Here is a 21,656-nt window from a genome sequence, read left to right on the forward strand (position 1 = left end):
ATATGAGCATTTTATATTTTTGTGAATTTTCACCTTGATAACAAGCACAGTAGCGTGTATCTAAATAATAAATCATCACAACCTGGGCCTGCCACCTTATTCAAAAGTCTGATAATTAAAGCCATGACTTGTCGGGTCAAGGAGCCATCTTGGAAGAAAATTATGTCTTTATCTATTTATTCAGTCTCATGCCCATGTTGTTACTGTTCTTATGTGACAGAGGGAGGCGGTACGCACACATGGCCAGGTGTGTTATTGTGTTGCCAGGGAGGAGGGTCGGTTACACCTCCTCTTAATGTCCTTACATTAAACCAACATGGATCCCTTATTGATGGAAACCAAAGGCTGTGGCTGCTTTAAGCTGCGGCGATGTGAAGAGCAGCTTCAAAGACGATGATATAGAGTCACACTTTATGGAAAAAAAATGTGCATAGATATTCACTTTTAAGTCAGCTTCACATTACAGCAGTGCAGCATTTTGTTTTGACAGCTCACTACGGCACAGCCTTGAATACTTATTCCTCGTGTGCTCTTTGTTGACCTCTGCACTGGTGTGACACCACACAAAGTACGCAATTACCATCCTGATTTGCTCTAACATACATGGATAACATTTTCAAATTTGGTGATAGAATAATTTGCTATAGCCGCACAGGTTTATAGACTAAATAGATTAAAATTGACTGCATTGTTTATGAGGTGTTGCATGATATAAGATTTAAGTGTTGGTGAGTGTACACTTAATAAACATAGTAAAATATGACACACAAACAGACAAAAGGTTTATATAAGTTTACAATGATTGCCTTACTGACTAGTTTATTAGCAGGACTCATAAACTGGTACATTACAAATAAACACTGGTCACTCCTGCATGTATCTGAGAGCACATTAAGTCATGTCTTCCTCTTACCTCTGGGCACTATCACATGTCCACAAATCCCCTCTCAATTTATTGTCAGCGGTGCAAGTCTAAGATTTGACTCTGATGACATCATCCTGGGAGTATTGACTCTGGTGGTGTGAGCTCTACAAGCAGCTCCTGCGTATCCTCATATGAAAAGTAACCAGGATCCTGTGAATAAGTAATTCCTTTTTTTTTTTTTTTTTTTTTTAATGGCTTTTCCCCCTTGAGGTCATCCTTGCACCAAGAAAATCTTCCCCTTTTTCATTGGGAGTCATTGCAGGTCTTATCAAACCCCATTCCCTTTTTATTCCCTCCATCACTTCACAAGGACCATTGATCACATGTGGATTTGTGTGATTGAAACCCCCTCCCCCCAAATGGCAATATTTGCTACGTTCCATTCACAAATGTTGAACCAGTACCTGTGGAAGTCGAGGTGTAGTTAATGTCTTCAATATTCACAGGCTGCTGGTTTCGTTGGTGGTTGTGCAGATTATGTCTTCAGCACTTTCACAGAGAGATGCGTTCTTATGTTAAACATTTCAGCTTGATTGATTTCTCAGCCTGCAGTCTTTAGGCTTGGGAGTGGTGGAAGTGCCTGATATAATGTGTTACTGTTGTTAATTTTAGTGTTAACTACAGCTATGTTTCCATTTCAGGAAATGTGAGTACCATACTCTTAACAACCTCTCCACAAATTTTCACATTTCCGCCACAGAAAGATGCTATCATCACACAGTGCAGACTGTCAGGTTCTTATTTGCAAAGGGGTTTTCCTAAATCCAGTGTATTTTTTTTATATCTAGATAGCCTGCAGAAACAGTGAAGGCAAAGTCTGACTTATATAGAGAATGATTTAACAAAGTGTTCCCAACCTATCATTACAGATCTGCATGTCTCATACAGTTGAAACAATACTTCCAGTGAAAGACAGAAAGCTTTATTTACACACTTACAGTCAACTGTAAAACTGGAAAATACATCTATTCTTGAAATGCAAGTGTACAACATAGGTGCTGTATAAAGAAAATCAGTTAAAACACAGCTCATGTGATGTTTTAACACTTTATTAGTCATAGATGTGGCAGGTGTGACACTGCAAATTGCAATTATACACAGCACATAAGAAACACAGCTACGGTTTGAAGTTTACCAACATGGAATTATGAGTTTATCCAGCGCTGTTTGAAGTGTTTCCTCCTCGCACTACAAACCATGTACGTCTTAAATGGAAATTAACACATGAAAATCACAAAACGGAGAGATATCAGGTGTTCACATGATGATAGCAGTTTGATATAATTGGTAAATCTAATGATAATTAGACACTTGTGATCGCTACAGAAAGTGTGGCTGCCATTTTAACTTATGATTAGTTATAGGTGAAATTTAAGAAAATAAAGCACACAGTTGAACGTTTTATAGCTGTAATAGAAAGCTGAAGCTGCAGTAAGCCTCCTCTACATCCGTTTGTGTAATTCTTACATATCCCACACTGCTACCACATTACACCTTGAGTTACAGTAATTCAATACACCGTCTGTTGCCTTTGGGGCCACATGTGAACAGTGTCTGGCTCAGGACTGAATGCTGCCACAGCTTTCTCTCTTGTGTCTTCTCCCAAACTTTTTTCACTGTCTGAGTACATGAAAAAAAAAAGTGTGAGGCGAGTGGACTGCCCACTCTCCCTCTTTTAAAAAGAAAAGGGAGGGTAGGTCACACTCAAAGAGACACATCTCACAAGTGCCCGTTACAACCGCAGTCTTGTCCTGCTGGTCGCTGTGCAGCTCCACTGGGACAGATGGGGTTTAAGCTGCTTTGCCGAAGGGTACTTCAGCAGTAGTTCCTGAGGGTTAGAGAGCACTTATCACACAATTCCCCACACCCAGACTTTCCCAGCGAGTCCTTGGAGTTAAACCATTGACCTTCTGGTCACTGCTGCTACAATGCTGCTGCTGCCTCAAGTAATGATCACGCATGCTCCATCAGTGCAGTCTTTAGCAGCCAAATCAACACATCATTTACCATTTCTCATCTCATCTCTCCATTCTACACTTCTGATCACTTTAACAGCCGCAATTCAGACAACCAGCATTTACAAATACATTAAGAGCATGCTGGCAGTCAGCCTAAAGAGTGATCATTGAGACAAATTGATCCCTATCTGTTTAAATTGGCACTATAATCTATCATTGGCAAATTGAACACAGTGAGCTATCTGGGATCTATTGCCTTTTTAGATAGCGGCCCTTGGGGCATGCAGACAGAGAGAAAGTGATCTACGCCACTGAATGAACTCTTTATGTCTCATCTCAGACATGTATGTCTGCTTACACTGAAGCATACAAAGATAAATGTTATACACCTTTTTCCTCATAAATGCCTCCATATAACTTACATGTGCATGCATACAATCAAAACGCATACACATACACACCGTATCTACAATGAGGGGGTTTTAATTGTGATAATGAAATGCAATTTTCTGTAATTACATATTATTAAGAAGCCAAAAAGACCTAAACATAATTTAAAGGACAAGTTTTGTCATTAAAGTCTGTAAAAGCTTAAGAGTCACCTCTGCAAGCACAGAGGAAGAAGGTAAGGTGAATTAAAACACACTATATGCTGTAAGAATTGCACACATATATATAAAAAATATCTCAAAATATCCCTACTCTTGAGTTCATCAGTTTATCCCCACACAATTATGAAATTTTTTATAAAATTAAATTTTTAATACTAAAATATAGAAGATTTAGCCCACGTTTTGCTTATTTCTTCCCAAAGTAGCTTCTTGAAACTTTAATTATGTCAGCAAATATTCTTCACCTAAATGAAGCCAAATGTGCACGCACACATTTGGGTAATTGGCCTTTTTTCCCCCCTTTTTTATTTATTATTTTTGCATATAAGCAGCATAAAAAACAAGCTGTGCTATAAAGAGACAAGAGACAGAGTCCTTACCAGAGGGCACTGATTGATATTATGCAATGCAGCAGATAAAACTGACATATGGGGCACAGCCACCATCAATCAAGTTATCTTTATCAAGCAGGAAACAAACCATATTTGGCTGCTAAAGAGACTTCTGAATATTAAAAGTTGCTGAAACCTGTTGCCTGTTAACAAGTAAACCATCTTTTGTGTTATGTGAAATTAATTCCTGCGTTTTTTAATATTTTACGTTAATTTAAATTGAGTCAATTATCGAGACTATTTCTCACCCTTTTTTAAAAAAATATTTAAGTGGGACAATTTATTTTCTGTCCTGATTCCACTGTCATCTAATTCAATCAGACTCTTGAAGTTGATTAGCCTGGTTAACATTTGCTCCTGCGTGGGTCTGCAGGGGTTAATCAGGCCGGGAACTTGGAGACCTCCGGGTCAGTATCCCCCCTATCTTCCATGAGGGACTTGGTGACGGCAGAGATGAGATTAAAGTCAACTTTCATCCTAGTTTTTGACTTTTTACGCAAGTGTGAGAGAGATGTCTTGCCATCAGAGGAACCATCATTTTCTTGATTTTATCTATGCAAATGATTTTTAAAAGAATTTAAATTATTATAATTTTTTTTAACCCTACTCACGCCGATAGTTGCATAGTTGTCGCCTATAATCTGTTGCATCTACCCCTGTTTTGACCAGTGCGCGCGTCCTGCCATATAAGAAGAATTACCAATCGCAGTGCACGTGTCAGTTTTAACCTGATACATGAGTGAAAGCTTTCTCTTTGCACGGCCGTAAATCTCAACTATTATCTACTCACTATCGATTAATTTAACTGCACTTATCCCAATCAGCACATCTCCACTCCTGTGTTCCAGAGCGTGTGCTTTGTTTTACTAACAATAATAAAGTGATTTAGTCCTTTCTCCCAGCCGGTGCATGGGAAATCGTTAAAGATCCAGCTATTTGTGTGTGATCAGTAAATATTTAGTGCAGGCGACATCCTCTGTCTCGTCTTAATCGATACTGCTCCCGTTGGGCAGCGCTATTGTTGTGCGCACGCAGGCTTGCTGAGCATATAGTGCTTTTATCCTCTGCTTGAAGGGGAGAACAACTACTAATCACACAGAGGAAACTTTTAAACCCGGGAAATAAAAAACTGCAGCACAAGACTTTCGGAGGGGATGGGGGTGTTTAATAGCAAATCAATTGTGTTGGTTTGGAAATGTTTAAAAAAAAAAAAAAAAGGTGTTTAGTTTTTCAACCCAGTATAGATTTACGCGAGGTTAATTGAGGCTATTATCATTTCATTATATAGGCCTGTGTATTCTCTGCATAATGTATAATTGCTGGAGGTGTAGCTGTGAAAAAAAGAGAGGTATGTTGTTATTTATTTACACGCTTGTGTCTTTATTTTGTATAATGTAGATGCAATAATTTTACATTATAATTATTAATATTAATTAAAGCCAATTAATGATGATAATGATTATAATAATATCACAATAGTCATTGGTGTTTTAGTTGGTGGGTGGTTATTTGAAAATTAAAATTAAAATCAAGCCAGGTTTTAATTGCAGCTCTAATCACATGTCTTATTGCATCTTAAGTTGCAATCTCCATATAATTTGTAATATGCAGAATGTCTCAATGCATTGCTCGCCACACTTAAAGACAGGTGTCTGTTCTGACTTCACCCCCTCCCTCTCTCCTCAGTTAGCCCACACAAAGCAGCGGCGTACGAGCGCGTTTTGGCCATATTACTGTAGAAGAGAAAAGGCGCACAGGATCTCTGCTTTGCTGTGAAAGCCTACTTGTCATTTCCAGAGGCAAGTCAAATGATATTCAGCTCGGGAAGACACCTTCAACGTTATATTTCCAAATTGCTCGCTCAACAGCAACACATTGACGTGAATCAGTTGGGTTTGTTCCGGCTCTCCAAAGTTTTCGCATGATCAGACATTTGCAAATTTTCCAATAAACAGCGTGCCTTTTTTGTGTTTGATCCCGGGTCTGTTGGAGAGGAAGCTTTGCCAGTTTCATTCTGAGCACTGTGTCGAAAAAGAGAAGACAAAATATATTCTGAATAAGAGAGAAGATGCATCCCGCTACGGACGAAGCAACATATGCATTTGGTAGGTCTGTTACTATAAGAATACAGCCTCCTGCCTCTCTATCACTATCAAATAACTTTATGAATGGGTATTTGTGAAGTGGTTGGGCTTATTGTGAGCATCATATAAATTAACACTTGGATAATAGACGCGAAAATGCCTAACAGAGTCGCCCGTGTGCAATGCGCACTGGAAACATCGTATATGTTCGCTACTATATGCTCTGTCTGCAGCAGTACATGTTTTTTATTTCAACACACGAGTCTACCCGCTTATTTTGACCACATTTAATTTAAAGCTGAGAAATAAAGCATCGCTACTTTTGCCGATTTTATCTGAATAAAGTGTGCAAAATGTATACTTACCATTTTGGAGCTGGCTCCTCGATAAATGGGTACCTTTTCGGAGTGTTATTTATTTACAGATTCTCCATTTTCACGGGGTTCTGTAAATAAAACCGACAAAATAGTCATGCAGACAAAATATAATCGGCTCATTTGTTTTAGAATAAAGACATAATTGGTCTAAATACCACCGCTGGGACTGCCTGAAGTGGCAAAAAGTAAATCCAACTTTGGCAACTCTCAAAGCTTTGCCGTCCAAGTCATGTAAAACAGAATTTAAACAAACAGTCATCAGTTTAAAATGGTGCTCGTTAGTTTGGTCGATGCGGGAGAAGAGACTGAAGCAGTTTCCGTGTCGGATGGCTCCTCTAAATTGAATCTTATTTGAAGCGAGAACTTCATACGCTAGGGGGCACCCATATACTGTAATACATCCTGGGACAATGCATGCTGCTGCTGCTGCCTGTGCTGCTCTCTCTGTAGACTAACACACAGCCCAGGCTATAGGTTCATCTGTATGGCTCCGTGAAGTTTTTACCTGCAGTTCAACTCTGATAGTCTGGGGGCATTAAGTAAACCAGTCTTTACCGCTGTTTAAATACAAGCCTGACAAAATATTAACCAGGTAGGCTGCAACTCTGAGCAGCCACTGACCCCGTTTTACATGCACGGCATCCTGCACTGTGTTTGCCATCATCTCCCAAAAACTATACATTATCTTTACTATAATGCAACACCTGACAGCTATTATAAAACAGCTTTTACAGCGTTGTTCATCAGGACTTCACTTTCATCCTAACCTTAATGTGAAGGGCACGGCCTTTGACCCTTAGGGACGTTTTTAAATGTAGTCCCTTATTTAAAGCTGTAGTCATTTCACGTTTTGACCACATAAAGAAGAAAAAGAAGCTCTGACTTTTGAGACCCAGATTTGGCCTCTCTGACCTGATGTTGTGGGGGGGTATTTGCGGCCGTGAGGGATTAGCAGGCTGCAGCGGGTGTCCAGATGATGTCAGTAGCCTATCATAACATTTTTATAAGAGGTGTGGATTGTGATGAATGGTACCTGGTGCGATTAGAAGCGCTAATAGGTGCAGTAGCCTGTGCAAATATAGGGAAGTTGGAGGAAAAATGAGGAAATGCAGGCGGCATGGTGTTATGAGTGTGGCCCTTTTCCAGCATGTGGCTTTACTGTATGCATGTGCATCACTCAAATATGACCTCATGTGTTGTTTTATTTGCAGTTATCCTAAATAATGGTAATTTTCATTTAGACTGGCATATTTTGTGCTTTATTTTTATTCCTGTGTGTTTGCTGGGTGGTGAATTCTGTGTGCACATACCTAAAGGATGAAGATTAGGGCACAACAGATTGACAGTTTTATAGTAATGAGCACAGATCATGTCCAGAAGGTGCACCTGTGTCTCGAGGAGATCATCTCTGTGGATATTTCTGCTATAAGGCAACCCTTGGATACGCGAGGCGAAGAATTGTACTATGATTTTGTGTTTTCTTCATGCAATTGCTAAAGCTTTGCCGGGGAAATGTGAGTATATTCTATAGTCTGGGCGATTTGAGTGACTAGAAATGATTCCTCTTTCTGAAAATCGTCTCTTTTTAGGACCAAGCGGCCCTCTCGACCTCCATGCTGGCTCTGGCAAGGTACCAAGTAGCACAAGTGCCGACTAGCCAATGGGGTTCAGGGGGAGGTCCCTGAGCTCTGACCAGTCAAACACACTCTCCTTCCTTATATGGCAGCTGATCTCCATGGTAACGTGTGCTAAGTTGCAGCAGTCGTGTCAAAGTTCACTATATAGAGAGCTCAGTGAGCTGATCAGAGAGAAAGCATTCTGCCAGCCCGGCTCCTACCAATCGCAAATCACTTCCTAACCTCCGCCTTTTTAACATATTTGATCACTTTGATTCTCTACTCCTTTTTCCTATTATTTTTCAGTGCACGGAGGAGGTTTGTAGGTTGTGATCTTTGTTTTTTTGTTTTTTTGTTTTTTGGTGCTTTCGCTTTTTTTGGGGGAAGAGTTGTCTTCATATTCCAGGCTCTCCAAAAAAACATTGGCTTCAGCTGCGCGCTTGCTGGCGCTACCTCACAAGAAGAAAAGGAAGAAGACGCATTTTTTTTTACCCAGTTGGTGATTTTCTTCAAGACTTGTGCTGGAACTTGATAGTAGCTGCTACAGTGTGCTCACCAATTGTTTTCTGCTGCTGCAGGCACGGTCTCACCAACCCTGCTCCATCATTCACTGAATAGTCCATGCTACCTCGGTTGATTATTTTTAATATTTAGCCTACATTTCCCATTGATGGGTGTACTGGATGGCTGACTGTAAGCGCCCCTGGACTTGGCCTTTAAGCGCAAGGCAGCGACTCAGCTCGCCATCGCATCAGTTTTGAAAACGTGCTTCGCAACGTCTCCAAGAGCAATAAATCGACAGTTTTCGGGAGATTCTGAGTGGATTCAACGTAGGCTAGATTTGACATTTTGTGTGTCCGGCTGTTAATCACAGTTTACCGCGTTTCCTTGAGACATTCTCCACCGCGACACCAAAACGGCAGACAAAAAGTTTCTTTACGTTGACTGATAGATATGGCAATGGTAGTGTGGAGAGGCTCCCAGGACGATGTGGCTGACACCCAAGGCACCCTTTCCTCGCAAACCCAAGGAGGACTATCTCTTCCCACCCCTCAACCAGGCCAGTTGAATCTGACAGCCTCTCAGGTCGCCCCTCCGACCCCTCAGACTCCGGTCCAAGGACCCCCGAACAACACACAGTCCACGCCGACGAACCAGACGACGCAGCAGTCGGAGAAACAGCCACAGCACATTGAATGTGTGGTCTGTGGGGATAAATCCAGTGGCAAACACTATGGCCAGTTTACTTGCGAGGGGTGCAAAAGCTTCTTCAAACGGAGCGTACGACGGAACCTCACTTACACATGCCGTGCCAACAGGAATTGTCCAATCGACCAACACCACCGCAATCAGTGTCAGTACTGCCGCCTCAAAAAATGCCTCAAAGTCGGCATGAGACGGGAAGGTATTGGGACTTTTTGTTTTCTTATTCATGTGTGTGTTTGTGCTTTTAGGCTTTTCCAGACATGAAAACCATCCTATGTCGCCCCCATAGTCTGTGCTCTCTCCCGACTCTTCCCTCCCAGGCTGTGCGGCAGGAGCACGCCATGGAGCCGCTCTCTGCTGTGGTGGAGACGGGGCTCGCCGGATCTTCCTTTTAGCCGTTGTATCATAGTATGCAGCTCCAGCGCATTATAGCAATGCATTTCACAAATAAGATCCGAGCCCTGGCTATACGCTTGGGCTATCGAATTTATATTTAGATAAAGCCACGAGCCGTGGGGGATACATCTGTGCTGAATATGATACAATATAGCCTCCTGCGCTATTATGGCGAGTATCGAATTAAGAGATAGCGTGTTCAGGCTACATCTCCACATCTATCCCGCATGTCTTGTGCACTGTGTCTAAAGCTGGACATCGGAGGGAATTGTGCACACATAGCCTCGGTGTAGCCGTGAGAATTTATCTGAATATTAGTCGAAAATAGGCCCTGCATGTATGGTAAAGCGAGATGAATTGCTAAGTAGGTTAAGGGTTAAACATGCAAGGTCTCCCTTGCCCTCTTTGTGTTCCTTCACAGCCAGCTCATGTTGCTGTTGCCGAATAACATCATTTTAAAGCTGGACATATGCATGTGTTGTGGTGTTTAAAGCGCACCTCTGCTGCTCCAGCACATGATTTGTCTCACCACAGCCTCATTGTTATCCATGCTTTATAAACTCCTATGCAATATCATAATGTGTGTGTGTGGGTGTGTGTGCGTGCGTGCGTGTGTGTATGTGTGTGTGTGTGTTATGATGTTACATGGCAAACATGCTGTGTGTCATTTATTTTCTTAAGGTGTACGCTTTTCAGTGAGTGGTCAGTTGAAATGTACAATATATGACAGCAGTGTGTGTGTGTGTGTGTGTGTGTGTGTGTGTGTGTGTGTGTGTGTGTGTTCACGGTGTTATTGTGTGATGATTTGTAGAATTCAGGCTTCAATATCTGTAGTTTCTCTTTTTACTGCAGCCGTGCAAAGGGGACGGGTGCCACCCACACAGCCACACCACGGTCAGTTCGCCTTGACAAATGGAGACCCACTGCACTGCCATTCCTACTTATCCGGATATATCTCTCTTCTGTTGAGAGCGGAGCCCTACCCGACGTCCCGGTATGGCAGTCAGTGCATGCAACCCAACAACATAATGGGCATCGAGAACATTTGTGAACTAGCAGCCAGGATGCTCTTCAGCGCCGTGGAGTGGGCCAGGAATATTCCCTTCTTTCCAGACCTTCAGATCACAGACCAGGTGGCTCTGCTGAGGTTGACGTGGAGTGAGTTATTTGTGCTCAACGCCGCGCAGTGCTCCATGCCCCTGCATGTGGCTCCTCTCCTGGCGGCGGCTGGCCTTCACGCCTCCCCCATGTCCGCGGACAGAGTGGTGGCCTTTATGGACCACATTAGGATCTTTCAAGAACAAGTGGAAAAGCTCAAAGCTTTGCACGTTGACTCTGCTGAATATAGCTGCTTAAAGGCAATTGTGCTCTTCACCACAGGTAAGACAATAGGCTGGCACACTCCAAGTTCAGTCTGTGTGTGAATGTCACTAACATGCACACTGACATCAGCTAAATCAACGCTGACCTAAATATATCCACAGTGGCTGTAGAGGTTGTTGCTTGTCTTAGATGAACCCCCCCCTTTGCTTAAACGTCCACCTATGCTGCCTTCATGGTCAAGGGCTTTCTCATAGGCTTCAGGCTGCTAAATTATAAAAGCACCTGATTAATCAGCTGATTAATCAGACACACACTCAGGGCTAATGTGGAGATAGTGGCATGACAAAGCAGGAGATTTATAAAAAATATTCTGACAACAAAACAGAGGAGAGTGGCTGAAATATTAAAACATAATCCCCAGTTTAAAAAAGAAATAACTTCACAATAATTACCTCAAGCATCACAACACACTTTTGGAGAAACCAGTAGCTTGCACATGCATTGCTACACTTTGATTTTTTTTTATTCCGCCATTTATCAATGTGTGTATACCCCACGTCTTGTTTGTAGGGAATGACAGATATAAATGATGTCAGGCTCCGAGGGGGAGGGGAATAGAAAAAAAAGAAAAAGCAAGACAAGCCTAATGTCCCATTTGCACACAGTAAAAAGCAAAGCGCAGGTTCCAGCGATCTCGTGTCATTTAGGGGACAGACATGTCCGAGACAAAAGCATGCAGGAACCCAAATGCATAACCCTGTAATTGCAAATATGTCAGAATCAAACAGTATCGTGTGATATGGAGCAGTGACAGGAGGGGCGGCTTTAATTTTTATTTGCTGAAATATTCTCTGCGCCTTAGTAGGATCCAAGGCGTCTCTGGACTTGCTCCAGATCTAGGTCATGACCCAAACTTCCCAGCTATTTTGTTACATTAGCTCCACCAAGCAAAGGGCGGGAAATAATATTAATAATAATTATAATAAAAGAAAAAAAATCAGCGTGGTAGAGATTTACAAGGTTTCACCGCATGTCTTTGAAATGATATCATACCTGCAAGCCATCAGCCTCTGTATTCCATGTAGCTGTAGCAGCTCACTATTGTTCTCCTGATGGTTTGTTAGCCTATTCACACACACAAGAAAAAAAAATCACATTTCAGGTCATTGAATTTTATTATGAAGCCTTTATGGGGCCACGATGGCTTAATTTGTCTCCTCCATACCTGAGTCCCGGAGGCTCGAACATGAGCTGTGTGTTGTAGCTTGAATGACACGCCTTTGCTACTTTGGTGGTTTAGTTGTTGTCATGCATAAACTTTACAAACTTAACCAATGCGCGTACAAGCGTTTTTGGCACATAATCAGCTGCCGCCCACATGCAGCAGCAGCATAGATAGTGATTATGCGTCTCTGGTGGTATAGTATGACGGCAACTCCGTAGGCTATGGGCCCTTTTTTCCAAGCTAAATCTCTGCTCACTAAAGGTCAGTAGGTCTCCCTGTCTTTCCCTCTCTCTCCCCCCCCCCTCCTCCTCCTGCTCTTCTTTTCCTCCTCGCTCTGCCTCTGACTGTGAAAGACAGGCCCATCTCAAACACAGTCTTTAGCTATGAATATGCTTAATTATTTAGTTCACTTTTAAGTGGCTTTATCGAGGGAAATAACCGAGGTTATGGTGGCGATAAAAAGGAGGAACACCGAATTCACACACTCACATTTTGCTTCTTGACACAGAGTTCAAGAGTTGCCTTTATTTCATCTGCATATTTATATATATTTAAATAAAATTATATTTAATTGTTAAAGCAAAAAAAAAAAACTTGTTATAATAATGCATTTTTTTAATTGTGGTGTGGTGATTATTCGCCAAGCGCATTCCTATTATTGAATTATTCTCACACACTGAAAAATATCTGCACTATTTATTTATGTAAACAAGCCTCCAGGCATTTAAACTTCACTTTTACATATAATGGCATGAGAATAATTTCCTAAAATAATTGCTTTTTTTCCCAAATGTGACAGGCTATCAATTTCCGCCACTATATATCACCACAGTGGGGGAAAGAAAAAAAACTGCTCGTGAGAGAAACACTTTAGGGTTACACTTTATTAATGTTTATTTGCTTTCCCCCCCTTCCCAGATGCTTGTGGCCTCTCAGATGTGGCCCATGTGGAAAGTTTGCAGGAGAAGTCCCAGTGCGCCCTGGAGGAATATGTCCGGAGCCAGTATCCCAACCAGCCAACACGGTTTGGGAAGTTGTTACTCCGCTTGCCTTCCCTCCGCACAGTCTCTTCCTCGGTCATAGAACAATTATTTTTCGTCCGATTGGTAGGTAAAACCCCAATTGAAACTCTCATCAGGGATATGTTGCTTTCGGGGAGCAGTTTTAACTGGCCTTACATGTCAATTCAGTAAACCAAGAAGGAGACGAACAAACAAAAGGTGGGGTTGGGGTGGGGGGGAGGCTGCGAGACTACAATGATTATAGCTGCTTTTGTGGAAGGAATAAAAAACCCAACCGGCTGTTACACGGGGCTGGCTTTCATGAAGAAAGACATTGACGTAAATGACTGTGAATTCCCCCCCTACTCCAAAAAAAAAAAAAAAAAAAAATTGAGACATCCACTGAACTTTCAAAATGGCAGATACAAGCTCCCAGTGTTCATGCAGAACAACCTGCTTCGATTCATTTTTTTTTTTAATGAAAGAAGAAAATGAGGACAAAAAAAGGAAAAGGGATTTTGTTGATCCTTATGGGGAAAAATTTAAGTATTAAGTGCATTTAAAAATGATAATTTGGGTAAAAGGAAAAAAAAACAAACTGGAGAAAGGGAAAAAAAACGTGAATTTTTTTTCTTTTCTCAAATGAACTTGTCCTGTGTCCATGTATAGCTGTGTTTTGTACTTTCTTTGTTCCTCCTTTCTGGTTCCAAACCGGCCTATGTGATTTCTGTAGTACAGGTGGTGTTAATTTTCTAAGACAATGATTTATTTTGAAAAAAGGTGTAAAAAAATAAAAAAACAAAATAAAAAAAAAAAGTTCTAAAAAGAATTAAAACCACAGCAATAGGAGTATAGGCTTATAATCTAGGCTTAATGCTGCAAGCGCACTTATATTCTTTAGGATGACCAATACCATCATGGGAAAAGGGAGTTTTTTACTTTTTTTTTTTTTTTTTGGAGTTCATGTTCAACTTTATGACCCAGCGGAAACATTTTTAGCTCTTTATTAATATGAAGTTTCACTATTATTTTTTCCAAATTATTTGCCAAAAAATTATTCCCCATTTTCATCCAGCTTTGAATATTTGGCATCACTTCCCCCCAGTTGGATACAATTTAAAAAAAAAAAAAATCCTACAAGTTGCTGTAGCTGCTGTAAGAAAAGTATTTGAGACAGGTTGCTCTTAATGCTTTATATGTGCATTTAGGGGGCACTGGAAGCATAATTGACTTGTGATTAAAAAAGATTCGGAGAGGTCAAGGGTCATAAAAGTTTGAAGCCTAGCCAGAGTAGTGTTTAATAGCAGTATTATTAAAGCGTCCCTGAAATGTCACCCTTTATTCACTTCAAGCATTAAGTGCCTGACAAGCATGATGTGATTCCTTATCAAAACGTTGTTAAAGTAGGCCTACAACATTTTGGGGGGAAACACGATTAGATTTTTGGAACTTCAGTCGTGTGTTTCACTTGGAAAACACTGATTAGAGGCAGTATTCTTGTAAATATAGGTCAATTCATTTCAACGAGTTTTTCCTTTATACAAAGTATATGTGATTAAGAAAAAATCTGTGGTTGCCATTATTTTTTTTTCTCTCTCTCGGTAATACAACGTCTTCAAAATTGAGTGGCAGACTTAGCTAGTAGCACTGAAAGTTATGTTTTTAAATGTATATACATATTACTACAAATGTTTTCTTTTTCATGTATATTTAGACTGTGAATGCATGGCCACAGGTCGCTAACCTATTTTACCTTTGATATATAAATGTAAATGTTTTCTCTCTCTCTTTTTTGACTGTATAGATATAATCTGTGCATTCAGTACACTAGCCCTTGTATTTAAAGAAACAACAACAACAACAACAAAAAAAGGAAAAGAAACGACGTTCATTATTAGGCTACAGACTTAAACAGGGTGAGCAGGTTTGGGAAAAAAGGAGTTGATATTTTAACTTTAGTGTTATTGCTCCTTTGGTCTTTGACAGGTGCCGTGGTGTGCGTGAGCGTGTGTGCGCGCGTGTGTGCGTGCGTGCGTGCGTGTGTGTGTGTGTGTGTATTTGGAAGCTAGCAATTTTGTCCTTGTTTTGAGGCTTTTCTTCGCCACACACAAAAAAGAAACACCATGTTGTGGTTGAATTAAAAAGGGATCACTGATTGAACACTGATCTTTGGCTGTTCGTGGCCACATATGGACCAGAGAATGATACATGATTGTAATTATGAACAGTTTAAACTGACCCACGTTTTTATATAAATATATAAAAATATATGACTGCAGGGTATTGATAACGTATAGATACTTTTTTTATGATTATTATTATTATTATTAATTGCAAGTGATATATGTGAGTGTGTGTGAAAGTTTATAGTTGAACACAATTCTTGTTTGTTTGTGTTAGCTTATTGTAAACAAGCATTCTGCTGTAAATTTGTTCTTGGTATTAAATTATAATTTATGAATTTGAAACACAAAGTTTTTCCATGTTTTTTTTTACTGCGCAAACGTGCGTGTAACTTTGTCCTTGTGTGTGTGCGAGTGAGTGTGTGTGTGGTGTGTGTGGTCGGTTGGAGAAGGGGGGGGGGAGCGGAGTCAATTTGCTGTGGCAGGATGTTGCCCTTTTGCCCCATGAAAGTGATTAATGAATTACAAAATAATTAATCAATCAGCCAACAGGCCCGCTCAACGCCTTCACTTTCTTTTTGCAACATGGTTAAGATTATTTTTATTTAAAAACAAAAAAGCCGATGAGGAATAATGGATTGAAGGCGGATGTGTGTGAAACTTCAGAAATAGGATCCAACAGTTGTAATAAGGCGCCCTGCCTCCACAGATAATAACATCTCATAACAGCAGACCCCCCTTTACGCGGGACATAGTGGCGAAATACCCACCTCAGCTTCCCTTTGGACGCTCACATTAATATTAATGGCGTGAATTCATATAGCATAAATAGTAGCATCCAAATATTATCTTATATTGACTGGGGGGGGGGTTTAAATTATTATCTGGGGGATAAAATGCTGCCTGTTTGCGTTATTATTATGATCTGCTTTTTATGTGCTTCACACCGGAAGTTAAAGTTTATAATCTCAAATGCATACATGTGTGAATATCCAAGAGGACGTGCATGTGCTGGGTTTAAATGCCAATTATTGATGCGCGTGCCACACACCTTTGGCCTTTCGTTAATTATTAGTAGTACTGGCTTAGGCCTGAAATAGAATTAGCCTTGTTGTATAGGAGCTTAATCAGGATGGGTTATGGAAGCCAACTTCACCACGGTTTCTGCTGCTGCTGCCTCTGTGTATGTGTGTGTGTATTTGAGAGAGTGTGTGAGTGTGTGTTTGTTGCTGTTGATAATGATGAAAATGATGATTATGATGTGGTGCTGATGGTGTTTCATCCCCGGCTTCTTGCTGAAAGCGCTATTTATCCATACAGTGATGCTTCCACATGCTTGTCCAACCCAAACTGCCTCTGAGGTATCTCTCACACCGAGGCCCCCATATTGATAATTAAAGGTAGACAGCGAGCCAATATCATTTCATAGGAGAAATATTTACATGAAGAGTAGAAATATAAATATAAAAGCTCACTCCAGCATCCTGTATAGTATCCAACACGAGGGCTTGGAGCCTCTAAAAACACACTGGAAGCATGAGTGGAGCTTCAGAGTAGGTTTGGATGGATCTCGACACTGACCGGGCTGATTTCAGTTGACAGAGCGTGATGTATATGCTGGACTCTATAATTTGTACTTCTGCTCATTTATTAGCATTGTACAAAAAGACTAATGAGGTGTAACTCGCCGCGACGTCACTTTTATTTACGTCTGTGTGACGTGAGAAGTTTTTGACACACGAGCTGGTAGCCGCTACATATACCCCACCACCACCACCCACCAACACCACCACCACCACCACCACCACCCACCAACACCACCACCCACCCCCCAAAAATCCTACAGGCTGCGGAGAGGATGCTGCGGGCCGGTGCGTGTGTACAGTAGAGTCTGTGCGGATGCTTGGCGTTTGTTGGGGTTTTACGCACTGAAGCTGAGAACTTATTCAGGGCTCACGGGCTATTAGTGGGGCTATTTGTTTAATAAGATAAGAATATGGTTTTCAGGCTCGCTCTTCCTCTGTCCCCCTTTCACACACACACACACACACACACACACACACACACACATACACACACTAGCGCGCACGCACCCGCACAGTTAAGCGACAAATATGCACATTATTTGCACCTTGGCACTATCACTATGACAAATTAGCCCATGCTGCATGCGCTTTATTGCATATATAGGCTGAGGCACCGCAGCTCATTTACAATGTTTCCTATAAGTCAAACGCTTTGCAACATGGGTCACCTGTTCCTGATGTTAGCACACTGGCTTTCAATATTATTATTAATAATAAAGCATTATTATTTATATTATAATTACTATTATTGATATTTTTCTTTTCTAACAAATTGGTTGTAAAATAAAGATAAATCCTGCATCAACAGCAACACTTTTTATCTTTTATTTGTCTTTATTCTAAAAGTAAAAGCCTATTATTTTTAATTTTTCTGCACATTCTTCCACTTTATCTCTCGCCATTAAAACAAATAGCCCTTCACTTCTACTTAGCTGCACCAGGCTTCCTGCATTCTGCCCATATATGTAAGAAAATTGTGCCATCTACCCGCTAACCCCGGAACTGTAGCTCCAAGACCTCGGAGACCTCAGCTCACTTTAAACACAAAGGGAAAAGCGACCAGCGGGTTGCACACGCAGGCGCCTCCTCGCACCAACCACGACAGCAGCTGCCGACTGCTATTAGGCTGTAACTTTACAAGTAGTGCGTGTTTTTAAGCACCTGTCATCCACTCTGTGTCCCACTGCGTCTGTCTGTGTGAGGGGAGAAGGTATAGTTGAAGCTGCCAGTGGACACCTCTGCCGAGAGGAGAGTCCAGCATGTGATGTTGTGGTTTTTAACGTGATCAGAAGGAGGAAGGGGTGACAGGGAAAAGTCAGACATGTATTTGGGTTGGTTTTATTAAAATGAAATAACATTAAAGGATAACTTCGGGTTTGTTTTCTCTAAATTGTTGCGCAACAAATGTGACCCACGGCTGGATTTTATACCGCAGAGCAAAAAAAATATTTTGTTGTTGACATCATCAGCGTGTTTTCTGTCCCTTGATATTGGACATAAGCGGGTTTGGGAAGCTGTAGAGAAAATATTACAGGCGCTGCGTCCGACCTCCAGAGTGCATGTCTGCAGCACACCGTCCACACATAAAACCAGTGATCATTACAGCCCCTTTACACCAGGATATTACAGCCTTGGATTTGTCCTATTTAACCAAACCTTTCCTCTTCGTGGAGTTTTTCATTTGCGGCAGAAATTGAGGAAAAACACGCAGAAAGAAGAACCAATCAACACCAACATGGCAAAGTTCATTTGAAAAAAAAAGGGGAAAGAAAAGGAAAAAACACAGCCAGACTTTCAAAAGAGGGCGCAGCGCTTTGTGGTGATATAAATAGGGGAGATAAAGACAACTGCAGCTGATGTAGTGCATGAGTGTGAATATACCCCATGTTGAATTCCCCCCCCCCCCCCCCCCCCCCCCCCCATTTTGAGAAGCCTATTCCAGTTTTCTTTTAACCCAAGCGCGCGCACGAGGAGCCTATCTCAATGCCAGTGGAACAGCCAAACATTTCCTATCATAGCTTGAATATTGCATGCCAAATAAATCCAAGCTACTATTTGGCCACAGAGTACTGGGTGCTTATAGTGGCATTATATTAAAAAAAATATGTATTTATAGCCCGATAGAGGACTAAAACTTTCCTGGACACCGCGCGCCAGTGTGGGTGGAAATTAAATAACGATATGCCCAGAGCTTTAAAGCAGGGAGACAGCACCTTTTTTAAAGCATGCAGTTTGATTTGTCTTAATATACACGATCACACACACACAGAGGGAGAGAGGAGACTGAGCGGTGAGCCAGAGGGATGATTTGAAGAGACCGCAAACACTCTCCTGGATATTAGACAGCCCCCCTCAGCCTCCCAAAACCCTAACGCATTATTTCATCAGGACTACTTCATAGGTATTGATCGATATAGGCCTACATCTTGTATCGATTTGTTACTTGGGGTACATAGATACTTTATTAAGATCCCCATTAGGTGCACCGCAGTGGTTGTCAGTCTTCCAGGGGTCGCAGTATTAATGTTACAGCCTCGTCACTCTCAAGTAGTTTGGAGAAGGACCCTGAGTGTGACCACAGCTCGGCTTTTACGCACACATTAAGGTAGAGATCACGTGCGTGGTGTGGAGGCCCCCTTTGGTGTATGTATGTGTGTGTATGTGTATGTGTGTGTCACTAAGAAATGGCTGATTATGATATCTTAATTGACAATGTCAATTGCGCAGGTCTGTTTACTCATCTTTCCCCTTTTACGCACAGACATGAGCGTGCATAGGTGCGTGCGCGCAAGCCACACGATGATGATGATGCTCGCCTCTGTGATGATGAGAATATTGAAGACACTGGGTATTATGTGGATGTAAAATGCCGCATAAATTGCACAAATAAGTGCTAAATGTTTAATCAATTTTGCATTAATTAGCCGGGCAGGCCTGCCATGCTTCGCTCGTGTCACTCCACACACACACACACACACACACACACACACACACACACACACGGCTCTGCCCTCGCGCGCCGCTGATGGAGATGTTTTCTATTTTCCTTCCTTGTAAATGCTCTTTCTAGAAAACAGTGTGTGTGTGTGTCACTGTGTGTGGGGTGCGTGTGTGTGTGTGTGTTTTACCGAAACTTCAAACACGCACTTGGCAAAGCTCCCTCAAACTGTGAAATTAATTTGGCGTAATTCTGGTCGATGCTGGTGGTAGACTGAAGGTGCTTTAACAAAACACACACACACACACACACACACACACACACACACACACACACACACAAACCTCACACCCTGAGCGTTATCTCTCGTCCAGCCTTCATCATCATCACCATCACTGTTATTACCATCATCATCCTCACCATCATCATATCCAACACCAACACATTGAGCAGCCTACACGTTCACATATTCCACAGGTGAAAAAAACAGATACAATTAATTCTAACTTTTCCTGTAAATTATTAGAAAACTCATGTGCAACTTCATGTGGATTTTTTCCCCCCCAGTATGCCAAAAAAAGTCTCGTGAAGTTTATTTGTTTCCTTGCAAAGCCGTTCATTTAAACGGGCTTGACATTTCTGCAGAACGGAGCTTACACTGGGCGTCTCACTGGGAACTCCGAGCGCACACCAGACATATGAAAACACAGGATATAATACAAAGGCCTGCATACAGTTACAGCTTAACTCCTGGTTCTCTTTGACCGCATTTTTACGCGTGGTTTAGCTGCGTTTATTTGACCTGGAGGCCTTAATTGTTGGAGAAGTTGGATATTTTTGATCAGGTTTTGCTTGAAAAAAAAAATATTCCTAGTCTCGTATAGGCCACACAACAGGTTTAAATAAAGGTAAAATAAATAACTTTATTGTTGACCTTACATCCTGCCGCCACCCACTCACAGTGCGCAGGGAATCTCCGCAGTAATGCTGGATTTTGTTTCTCTGCGTGTTGCAGAAACAGAAACAGTCCCTATAATATTGAAAGCAGATTTCTTGTCTTGTATGCTCAAGCCAACCTAATGATGCATTACAAAGACAGTAAGTGTGTGCAACTCCTCTCCTGCCCATAGTGTCCGGGACTTCGCTTCCAATTCATGCGCTCCCACACCTTCTCATGTCAAGCACAGCCCGCGCAGAGACGCGCTGCAGCCCCTGGATCCCCGCTTGATAAGATTTTTTTCCCCACATCTGATATGTTCTGTGGCTTGACGGGATTTGGTGCACACTGTCCATAAACAAAACAAACACAAGCTGAAAATCCCGGATCAGGAAAATTTATATATCCTGTAAAATGTGCAACTGCAAAGCAATCATGACCCACCAGAGAAATTAAATTATTTCTCTGATTTCTGGAGGACCCTGTTTATCTCCCTCGGTGACCCCCCCGGGCGTCCCGGGACGTCAGATTGGGAACTAGTGTACATGTGATCATTTTGTTGAATTAGATTACAGTGGAAATGACAGTACTTCTCAAGTTGCTGGGGACGCGCTGCACCTCCTCTCCTCCTCCCTTCCCCATCCTCCTCCTCCTCCTCCTCTCACTGACCCCCGCAGGTCCCGGGACCCGCTCCGGGACCCCCTGCACTAATCAACAGCGATAACACATATAACTGGTGGCCGCCAAAAGACAGCAGCATGCAGGCTGTTGTCATAGCTGGCTATGCACACAGAAATCGGTCAACCTTATGAGAGGACAAATCTTCACGGAGGGTCTCAGCAGAAGGGGAGAGGAAAAAAAATGTGCATGAAGATCTGGCCGCAACAGCGAGATGGCGCTATTCTGCACGTTTAACCTCAGCTGTGCTCCGGTGCCCCGACTGGCTATTATGTGTTAC

At 41.8% G+C, this 21,656-nt stretch overlaps 1 protein-coding gene and 1 long non-coding RNA gene across 4 annotated transcripts; one reads left to right on the forward strand and one right to left on the reverse strand.

The window, feature by feature from the left end:
- Positions 1-1,831: 1,831 nt before the first annotated feature.
- On the reverse strand, positions 1,832-6,732 carry LOC144463470 (uncharacterized). The gene is made up of 2 exons (XR_013491623.1): positions 6,503-6,732; positions 1,832-6,415 (listed from the first exon to the last, which is right to left on the reverse strand). It is a non-coding gene; the product is annotated as an uncharacterized LOC144463470 (long non-coding RNA).
- Positions 5,417-15,588, forward strand: nr2f2 (nuclear receptor subfamily 2, group F, member 2). Of its 3 annotated transcripts, none has more exons than XM_033634248.2 (3): positions 5,417-5,991; positions 10,418-10,945; positions 13,032-15,588. In XM_033634248.2, exons 1-3 carry the CDS (start codon positions 5,955-5,957, stop codon positions 13,304-13,306), a joined length of 840 nt encoding a protein of 279 aa, XP_033490139.1. In that variant the 5' UTR covers positions 5,417-5,954; the 3' UTR covers positions 13,307-15,588. The 3 variants fall into 3 exon arrangements, with proteins under 3 accessions (XP_033490139.1, XP_033490137.1, XP_033490138.1); XM_033634246.2 differs by lacking the exon at positions 5,417-5,991 and adding an exon at positions 8,086-9,368 and having other exon boundaries at positions 10,400-10,945; XM_033634247.2 differs by lacking the exon at positions 5,417-5,991 and adding an exon at positions 8,101-9,368.
- Positions 15,589-21,656: the final 6,068 nt, after the last annotated feature.

This window comes from Epinephelus lanceolatus, chromosome 5 (genome assembly GCF_041903045.1).
Source record: "Epinephelus lanceolatus isolate andai-2023 chromosome 5, ASM4190304v1, whole genome shotgun sequence".
NCBI lineage: Eukaryota > Metazoa > Chordata > Actinopteri > Perciformes > Serranidae > Epinephelus > Epinephelus lanceolatus.

Coding starts and splice junctions, on each gene's coding strand:
- nr2f2 (XM_033634246.2), top strand. CDS start 8,918: ATGGCAATGGTAGTGTGGAGAGGCTCCCAGGACGATGTGGCTGACACC. Junction 9,369..10,399: donor AGTCGGCATGAGACGGGAAG/GTATTGGGACTT, acceptor CAATATCTGTAG/TTTCTCTTTTTACTGCAGCC. Junction 10,946..13,031: donor AATTGTGCTCTTCACCACAG/GTAAGACAATAG, acceptor CCCCCTTCCCAG/ATGCTTGTGGCCTCTCAGAT.